The sequence below is a fragment of the Lissotriton vulgaris genome, chromosome 1_2 (genome assembly GCF_964263255.1).
Source record: "Lissotriton vulgaris chromosome 1_2, aLisVul1.2, whole genome shotgun sequence".
NCBI lineage: Eukaryota > Metazoa > Chordata > Amphibia > Caudata > Salamandridae > Lissotriton > Lissotriton vulgaris.
The window spans coordinates 65,435,612-65,446,041 of NC_141686.1; the positions used below are offsets into that span (position 1 = coordinate 65,435,612).

General features: G+C 44.0%; 1 protein-coding gene across 1 annotated transcript; it reads right to left on the bottom strand.

Moving 5' to 3' along the window:
* Positions 1-2,310: 2,310 nt before the first annotated feature.
* Positions 2,311-6,339, bottom strand: LOC147733922 (uncharacterized). Its single transcript, XM_086952818.1, has one exon. The coding sequence runs from the start codon at positions 4,628-4,630 to the stop codon at positions 2,936-2,938; it is 1,695 nt and encodes a 564-aa protein (XP_086808944.1). The 5' UTR covers positions 4,631-6,339; the 3' UTR covers positions 2,311-2,935.
* Between the last annotated feature and the right edge of the window lie 4,091 nt (positions 6,340-10,430).

The following is a 10,430-nucleotide window of genomic DNA, read 5'->3' on the forward strand; positions in this document are numbered from 1 at the left end:
GGCAGCTTTGTTGTGTGTTGGTAACTTACATGCATGAATCATGTTGAGGTCCTGGAGAAGGTTACTGAGTGCAGCCACTGTGGGGTCTTTCACATTATTCCAATTCAGATTGAAATCTCCAAATAATAAAGTATTAGGGAGTGTAGTAGCATTGATTACGATTGTTCCCACAAGTTGTTACAGGAAGATTGTGTTGTCGCCTGGAGAATAGTATGAGAGGAGTGTTTTCGCTATCAGTTTATTTTCAAGCTTGATTTCAGCTCTCATGAGTTCAAACGAGGATGGCTCTTCTAGCGAGAGCAAATTTAAGGGTAGGGCGTTTCTGTATATTATAGCGAGTCCTCCCTCCTGCTTTACTGTGCAGTCTAGACGTAAGATAGCAAAATCTGGGAAAATTAGAAGGTTTGTTATTGGAGCTGTTGTTGGGTTAGGCCAGGTTCTAGTTATGAACAGAATGTCCAGATCATGCACTAAGATCACGCCTGCTATATCAGTTATCGTGTTTTGTAGCTGATCTGCAGTTGTGCAGCATGCATTTAAGGTTTGTTATTGTTTTGTGGGTTACTGTGGTGGACATACTGTTTTTGATATCGGGCTCAGATTGTTGTGATTGACTTGTAAAGGGTTGTCTTTCCAGTTTTTGTAGAAGGATAGCTTGACGATCAGAATGTTGGATGTAGTGTCGGGGAAGCTTATTTGTGTGCGCCTTTATAGTAAATTAGCAGAGTGTTCATCTCTTCTTCAGAGAGGTGATTATTCGTTCTTCTCGGGCAGTGAAGCTTGTTGTGGACGTGTACATCTTTTCTGGGGTAAGAAGGGTGAGAACAAGAGTGATTAATTTCTTTTTGACCCATTCTACCACCTCCCTGAGGAGTTGCAACTTGCAGATTGTCATTGATTTCGATTACAGGGAGTTTGTGGGATGTGCACTGGCAGATAGAATCATCGTTTTGCGTGACTCTTGGCAAATTTTCGTGACCTGGATGCAATTATGTTTCCAAGAAAACCTGTTTTATGTCTGTGGGATGTTTCAAGGGGACTAACTAATTTTCTGTTGATTGTAGTTGCACCTTGGGCTGTTTGTAGGGGGGTCTAGTTGGAGACTCTGAGGAGCTATGTATACTGCGGGCTGCGATTGCCGGAGGGTATAGTACTTTGGGTGGTGAAAGTGGGTTTAGGATAATGGTTAGGGGTTGGGGTATGAGAAGGGTAGCTGGGAGGTTTTGCTGGGGTGCCTGCTTGCCTTTTCAGGTCTATTTGGAGACTCTGAGGTACTATGTAGGCTGCATGGCTGCTATTGCCGATGGGTTGAGAGACAGGATGAGCAGTGCTGCACTCTGTCTGCGAAGTTGATCTAAACACCTGGAGATCTTTTCAAAGTGTGGAAAAGATACAGACCACTTACACACTAGTTGTGAAGAAAAACACCTGTGATCATAGCCGCCTTGCCTGATCTCCAGATAAAAAAGAAAGTAGATTTGGTACTTGAAAGAAAATGGTTAGGGCAGTCAATTATGTGTATGAAGATTTACACGACTGGTCGGCACTGATCAATGTATGGCTGGGTTTGGGAGATTTATGGATGGGCAGGGGAGAAGGGATTTGGGTAATGGGATGCACTGTCACGCCAGTGCCAGTGTACCCTATTACCCGAAGGTGTATTTCAATCCAATTTGAAAAAGAATACTTTAGGAGCTAATTTTTTTAATTCAAACAAAGTTAACTTTTAAATTCAGCCCATTTTCAATGCACATCTGAAAAAAGTTCTGTCTTCAGAACTTAATGTAATTCTTCCGAAAATGCACATAGACACCGACATTTCCATATTAGCTCATGGTTTAACTTCTTTTATAGGCAAATCTTCAACTCACACTACATTTACAATCACAATGGGTGCGTCGTTAGGGCTTCAATGTGTGTTATTCTTCGTACCTTGGCCAAATATTAGCTTCTCGTCCCTTTCTCTTCATGTGTAATCAGGGGTAATGTGTTGTGTTATGAATGGGAGAAGGGCAAAACTCTGGAAGGCCTGTGAAGGTCTAAGTTGCGTTCCACAACCACACTGCCTCCTTCCCAATTCCTTCATTGCAAAGACACTAATTAATATAGTATGATAGTCCACACTTCAGGAGACTCCCTGTGAGCGAGCCAATTATCAAAATGTGTTCCACATGCCACGCAACAGCTAAGAAAGAACCCACGCTCTGGAATGTGCTTCTTTATAAAATGCCTCATGCGACCTTAGATAGGAAAGGAACATGCATCTTCTTGATTAGGATTCCCTTTCCCCTCCCCGTGGGGTCTAGAACCCCCACCCTCGAGGAGTGTGCTTCAGGTTCCCTCAGGCTAAACTGGCAAGTGTGCGGCTCAGTGGTATTGGCGCCAAGGAGTTCATCAAAAAGCAATCACCTAATCTCCTGCATTATGTTACCACCAGTTACTGCACAATATATTGGCTTCTCAATAAACAAGTCGTAACACTTTTATGAAGTTTTGCTAACTTATATTGCACAACTGCTTACCAAGCTAAAACTTACAACAACAAAATTATTATTAATCAGGTAGGCGAAGCATAATGCATTTGCCAATGCTTGTTTGGAATGGCAAGAGTACCCCCTGTCTTCGATTGGGGTGTTTAAGCCTCAAAGGTGGCACCCATCCAGTAAGTCTTGTTTATTTTTGTTTCAAATGTATACATTTATAAACCATACAGTGTGTTGTAGCAAATAATGGTGAGGCTAAATTGTGTCAGCAGCTTTTAATGCTGCCAATAGGACAGCATAAACAGTATACGTTTCCCTTATTTATTCAATGTTTCCCCAACTCTCATGTCTGCTTGAGTACAATCTTTGCACATGCTCTCAAGTGGCAACCTAATCCAAGGCACTTTGCCTACTTATGCATCTGCTATGGGGCCCAACGAGTGCTTATGTCTTCACAGTGACATCAGTGGTGAAGCGAGCTGTCGATCATCGACCTCCAAATTCTCCATCACATCCATGTCCTGGTCCCAGCTGTTCAGCTCAGTCTCTGTATCTGACAGTATGAGGACACTATTGCAGGTCACTTTCTCTGGATGTGCCTTACTGATACTACTTTTTTTCACACATTTACTTGTGTCCTTGCTGCAGACACTCTGGCCTGCAGAGTTACTCAGAAGCTTTTTGGAGTCTACGGTGTAACGGCGTCCCTTACCCTTCGCGGGAAGTGTGAACATTGCTGGTTCATTGTGCTGTGCACTGGCACCCACAGTACCCATTGCAGGAAGTGTTGGACTGGAGGATTTGTTATCTTTCTCGTTACTGGAGGTGGTGATCCTGCTTGACGGGAAAGAAAGCCATGTCTGAGGGTTTTCTGTAGTGATGTCTGCGTTGCCAAAGCTTCCTGAACCTGTAAATGTTTTACCACTCTGTGTGTTAGTGTCCATCTTGTGCCATGCTATCGTGATGTCATTCTTAGAATTCTCCTGGTTATCCTTGTCCGGGGTCCTTACCGACAGAGTCCGCTCTGCGGGCCCTTCGCGACTTTCCTGGTGGCCCAGCACCTTTCTAACCGATGGTGGCCTTAGTCCGACGTCTTGTCTTAAGTCACCGCTCTGGCTGTTCTCCACACTGCCTGCTTGAAGAGTGGACCCTGTGGGTGTTTCCACATCTCCTACCATGATGTCATCTACCACACCCTCTGCTAGAGGAGTGACTTCAGATACTTCAAACAAACTTCCACCATGAACATTCACATTGTCTGCTGTTGGAAGCACTGACCTTGACAGTTCACTCAAGCTCTGAATCTTATCCTTCGATGTACTTGTTGCTGTAGGCATGGGTGTTGTATGTGTGCGTAAGTTCTCAACGCCAGCCAGCATGTTTCCTGCATTTGGTCGGATGGGCCTTGGTTCTGTCGTACACGACATGTTCCCCTGGGCTTCTTGTCTAGGGTGAGTTGGATGACTCAGGCTGAGGCCTTCAAGAAACCTTCTGCTCAGGGCCTTCTCCATTACTTTCCTTTCCATCCACTGCCTGACTTCCCTTTCAGACATCTCTTCTTTCTGTTGTCTTTCTTTCGCCTTTTCTTTCTCTTTTTCTCGTTCCAGCCTCTTTTGCTTCCTCTCGGCAGTTCTCTCTCTCCTCAGCAGGATCTTCTTCTCCCTCAGCCATGCCCTCAGTGCCTCGTTGTCTGTGTTTTCCAGATGGTTCTCTGTGGTCTTCTTCACCCTCTGCTTGGGAGGTCTTTGACTCTCTTGCTCAGACTCAGTTCCCTGCTTAGGTCTAGATTTCTTCAGATAGTGTGCAGAAACATTGACAGCGGGCACTGGGCAGCGCCTTAAGATTCGGAACCCAAATGGTTTCAGCACCGCCATGTACAAGCTCCCTTCAGTCTTATCTGTGCTGCTTTCAACTCCATTCTTTGCTTTAATTGTGTGTTTTCTTGCATTTCTGTCTTCAGTTTTGCACAGCTTTGTGCGACCACTCTGGGAGTCCGACTGTTCACTGCCGGAGTATCTGCCGCCCAGTTCAATGCTTCCATCAAGCGAGGATACACAGGGCTTTACACACACCTTGTTTTTTCTGGGTCTGTGTTTGCCTGGCAACAATGTACCATTCGGGTTCAGGGAGACAGGTTGTTTCTCCATGCTTCAGTTTTCTGTATTATGGTGTCTCAGTGTTATGTTACCAGTTGTTTTAGGTACTCTATATTATGGTTTGGTTTCTCTGTGCTACAATTCTTCGTATTTGTGTTTACTTTGTCTTAGGAGTTCTATCCCTTTCAGCTCTTCCTTGATAAAGATACTCTGTGTAGAGGCTCCTGTGTGTTACGGCAATGTTCCTCTGGAGTTGTCTGTAACTCCTCTGGTGCCGGAGAGTTAGGATCTTGTGTTTTGTGGTTTCTCTGTCTTATGACTCTTTGTATTTGTCTTTTCTTTCTGTTAGGGGTTATATCCCGTTCAGCTCTCCCTAGATATACTCTATGTAGAGGATCCTGTGTCTTCCTCTAGAGTACGTTGCAACTGTTATGGTACCTGTGGTGTTGGGATCCTGTGATTTGTGGTTTCTTTTGTTATGATTCTTTGTGTTTCTTTGTTAGGGGTTCTATCCCATTCAGCTCTCCCTTGACATACTCTGTGTAGAGGCTCCTGTGTGTTACGGGCAAAGTTCCAGTGGAGTTGTCTGTAACTCTTATGGTGCTGGTGTGTGTGTTAGGATCCTGTGTTTTGTGGTTTCTCTGTCTTATGACTCTTTGTATTTGTGTTTTCTTTCTGTTAGGGGTTATATCCCGTTCAGCTCTCCCTTGATATACTCTATGTAGAGGATCCTGTGTGTTATCCCGTTCAGCTCTCCCTTGATATACTCTATGTAGAGGATCCTGTGTGTTCCTCTGGAGTTGTCTGTAACTGTTATGGTACCTGTGTGTTGGGATCCTGTGATTTGTGGTTTCTTTGTGTTCTGAATCTTCGTATTTGCGTTTTATTTGTGTTTGGGGTTCTATCCCATTCAGCTCTCCCTTGAAATAGATACTCTGTGTTGAGGACCTTGTGTGTTACGCAATATTTCTCAGGAGGATCCTGTGTTTTGTGGTTCCTTTGTGTTATGATTCTTTGTATTTGTGTTTTCTTTGTATTAGGGGTTCTATCGCATTCAGCTCTCCCTTGACATAGCTACTCTGTGTAGAGGATCCTGTGTGTTATGGACAATGTTCCTCTGGGGTTGTCTGTAACTCTTATGGTGATGGTGGTGATGATCCTGTGTTTTGTGGTTTGTCTGTGCTATGGTTTTACGGTCTTAAGCCTGATCTCTGTGTTATTGTTCCTCTGTATCCTAGTGCCTTCTTGTGTTATGGTTTGCCTCTTCATAGGTGTTAGAAATCGCTAGTGTTATTTATGTTATCTGTTTAACGCCTTTCAGTTTCATCGTTGCTCTTTGCTTCTCCGTGTTATGGTTTCTGGCTGATGTAGTTTTTCGTTCTAATGGTTCTTCTCTGTATCGTTCTCCTCATTTGTCTGTGGTATTTTTGTCTTTATTACTTTTCCTGTGTGTTATGGTCATTGAGAGTTACAGGTTTCTCTGAGGAACGACTGCCAGTGTGTCGATCCTTGGTGTTATGGTTCTTCAGAGGTGTGAATCCTCTGTGGTTTGGCTTCTCTCTTCTATGGTTCCTGGTTCTTCTGTGCTAAGGTTCTCACGTGCTATGGTTTCTCTGTCCTGTGGTCCCTCTGCACTCTGCCTCCTCTGCATTGAAGGGCTTGTCTTCCCTCTCTCTGTACAAGATCCCCCCTCCTCATGGTGCAGGCTTGCAGGAGGCTCCGTGGTTCTCTTGATGGGATCTTTCTGTTCCCGCTCAAAGGTCAGCCTCTACTGACGTCACTCGTGCTAAGACCGGATCTCCACTCTTAAGTCATATTTCCTGTTCGGGTCACGTTAGGAATTGTATTCTTTTCTTTTATTTAGCTCTTTTCTCTTGCTTTCTTTGGTGTAGCAACTGCCGTCCTGGGTTCTTTACCCTGCGAAGCAAGCAAACAACAAAATCAAGTGTTACTATGAAATCCAGTCTGTCTGTGTACGTGGTCCCGCCCTCTTCAGCCTCTTGTAAACACAGACCCCCCAAGAAGGACCCCATTGTAAGGCACTAATACTCAAGGTAAAGAAACGTGCATTATTTGTCTGAGCGGTAAGAGCCACGTCTGTCTACCACGGAGTTTCCCAAAGTCCTTACTTCTACAGGGACCTCAAGGGTCAGAAGGTCAGACCTTCCATTTGAATTTGAAAATCCTAGGATGGACCACCCTCCTTTTGCACCAAGCAGGACTGAGAACTTCCTTTAACGTACAAAACCATCTATTGCGTCTCATTGCGAGAGCCTGTAGTGTCGTGGGTGGCAGGGCTGCCAGAAAGAGACACGGGCACCAGGTGTTACATTAGTGGCCAGCAACCAACTGAAACCACGCCCAGAGCCCTGTGCTATTTATTGATTACTTTGCGTGCGGCCCATGCGGATGCAGGGCCAGCCCATTATTCCTACACCCTCGGGGTCGTCAGCCGCCACCCCCCTTCCAGTTCTTGTCATTTGGGCTGGTCTGTTAAGCAGACAACATTTAAGTGCCCTCATAATATACCCGGTAATCCACCCTGGGACAGCAGAAGCTCCAAGGTGGAATTACCAACCGATTAGGAGTGTGACCCTAAGGTCCCCTTAGAAATTCGGATTTACCTTTGGAATGGGTAATCCTCATTTAGTTTAGTAGTAGTAGTAGTACAAATCTTTATTTCGATATAAAATATCTTAAAAAGCACATCTACAGTTAAAATCACAATTCTTTTTGAATATACATTAAAAAAATCTTTGACAAAGATACAAATATAATAAAAATGTATTAAACCAATTACAGCTTTGTTCAAAGTTGAAAAGATGTCACCTTATAGATTTAACGTAAGTCTTTCAGTCTGATCACCCACGCCCAACTAAGGAATTTGGCCACCCCGCAAGCTAGGGTGGTGCTAGGATCTGTCTGCAAAATTCTGAGGGCAGAAGAATAATTTGTGGTCTCAAGCTGACGGCAGACAGGTTTTAACCATTTCGACCTAGGTTTGCCATAAGTGTGACATACAAAGAAAAAATGCGGGATAGTTTCAGGTGCACCAGTACAAAATGGACAGTCAACAGGTGTTTGATTGGGTGGTTTCCACTTACATGTACGTTCACGAACGGGAAGAATTCCCATTCTGTACTGAATGTAAAGTGCCCTATCTCTGGGGTTCCCAATGAAGTCCAGATAGGGTTCAAGACGATGTACTGTCTTGTGCAAGCGGAACTCATCTGTCAACCTCCCCACATCAGTATCTCTGAGATCTTGAGCATCTACCCATACCCAATAGGCTCTCTTAATTTCCACTTTTGACACCGAGACACCTGACTCCCAAGCAATATTAAAACCAATAGCCATTAAAAGCTTTTTTATCCTAGCAAGCCAAACAATTTTGTGCGAACCCTGCAAGTTCATGACTTCTCTTAGGCCGTCTGCATAGCAGGATAACTCGGGTGTATGCCATAAACGGGCCCAATAGAGAAGCGGGCGCAAAACAATTAGATCTTTAATTGATTGACGACCCAAATCGCACCCGAGTGGCTTAATTGGAGTACCCCTAGGAAGCGAATCCTCATTTAGTTGCTCTGGTCATCCATCATATATGCCCGGTATTTCACCCAAAGACTCCACCCTTTTTCTGCTGGTGCAATCTCTGGGCGAGAGACACGAGATTCGCAGATCTTGTTAATTTCGGGGGGCGGGGGTGGGGGGGTGGTGGGGGCATGGGAAATGACGTAACTGGCCCCATTCGATCTTCAAGAAAGACACTCATAACGAGGGAGAAATTACAGCATTGCTGATAAATAGCACAGTTCTTATTCCTTTAAATATGGGAAGGTGAAAGAAGGACAGTCGCTCCTTTCAAACCATCTAAAAGCATCACACAAAATGGCTGTCATTTACTTTAACCCCGCTCTGTTGCCTGCTTCTGCGTTCAGGGGCATGGCGCTGTATGTTAACAGCAGGTGAACAGCGACTACGCTGCTAGTTCCCTTTTAGGACATATTATCCCGGCACAAATCCCCTTTTAACTATGACACACTGTAGGGGGTGATGGCTTTTATGGAAAGAAGAACAGAAAAACAACAAATCCTATACGTTATGGAATGAAGTACACATTTGCGTGATGGGTAAAATGCAGCGCTTAGCCAAAAAAGTGGCCTTCTGTGGCATGCTGACGCGCAGTACGCAAAATGATTCACAACGTGATGGGTCCGACTCCAGAAACAAAAAGTAGGATCATTTTTTTTTTGTATAGTGCTAAACAGTCGTCTCAAAGAACTAGATACAAGAACAGTCTAAAGGATTTTGGTCTGGTGTATGTTTTTTAAAAATAGGACATAGACCCCTCAGTCACTAGGTGACACGCTTCACCCCCATGGTCACTCTTGTCGCCAGCAAACAAATTGCGAGGCTAACTCTTAATTGGGAACTTATTTTTTACTGTCAGTTAAGATCTTTCAGCCATCACCTCTGTGACTACTTGCAGACAATCAGGAACAGCAGCACACCAGTCTCCTGGCAAGTCTGAGCTATTTCAGATGCAAGGCGAACATCATGTTGTGAGCGATTGTGGATATATGCGTTCTAAACAGGCTCCTAATTATTACATCTGTATTAGGGAATCATTAATTATTTTAATGTATCTATACCCACCTATACAATTCTGGGGAAATTCGTTACGAAACCTCCATTACTGTACTAATGGTCAACATGTTTCTGCCCCACCTATCTTAGCTTTAAGGACTTCTTCTGGACTGATGGGACCTTTGTTACACTATTCCTATAACGTTTATATTTTCATATGCTGATAGTCAAGGGTCAAACGGTGTGCCAGGAGGTTACAGGGGTTGTCTGTCCTAGGAATAAGTCCTAGCCTAGTGACCAGTATCCGTCTTCTTGGCTTGCATACATTGGAATACATACTCAATGTACAACGTCGACCAACCCTGCATTTGCATCCCGAAGCAGGATTTTTTTTAAGGTGCCGTTTTAAAAATAAAAATGTTTGCCATTTGGGAAGACATCAGGGAGGCATTCGGCAGTGCCCTGACCCCTGCCTGCTTCCGCGAGACCGTCTGACCAGTTTCCAAAGGGGAAGCTGCCCAGGACTGCTTCCCCTTTGCAAATGAGTTATCACCCCCATTGAGGAGTTTTATCAGTTTACGGCAGCAGTTGTGGCCACAAACCATTGATACGCCCCATTTGTTCCCCCCAAATTGTCTTTTTGGAACGAGTTGCAAAAAATCTTTCTTTATTGAGAAAGGATATTTCCCAACAGCAAACGGGGTTTAGCAGACAGTAAAATAACATGTCGTGTTTGCGAACTCTGCGATTCAAAAACTCGCAGGGTTTGCGACTGTAAAATAGTTTCATGCATTAGACCCAAAATGTCCATTCTCCCTAGCAGACAGTGGCTTGCACTGCATGTCTACATGTGAAACATTCTATCTTCAGATATGCTTCTGCAAACCAATTACACTCACAAACTGGTCGTCCTCTACCTTCTCTTTTACTTCTTACTCTCAGATTTTGCCACTGGACGAGGCTAGACCAGTTTACTAGGTGAATATTATTAAAGCTGTGCAAATATTGTTTCAAAGGCTTGTTACTTCTTTCCACGTGTACTTCTGACAACATCAGTTTCTGGTTACTGAGCGATGCACGTCGGGAATTGTAGTTTGCATTTGTTTCCTCTCACAATGAAATACAACTGGAGAAATGCTTTCCATATAATTCAATTTGAGGTATTGTAGATTTATTTTCCGACGTACAAAATGTATGAATGTAAAATTAAACATTTCTTCTTCGTGATTGAAATGGGATTGAGCTGCAAACTGATTGCTCAAAG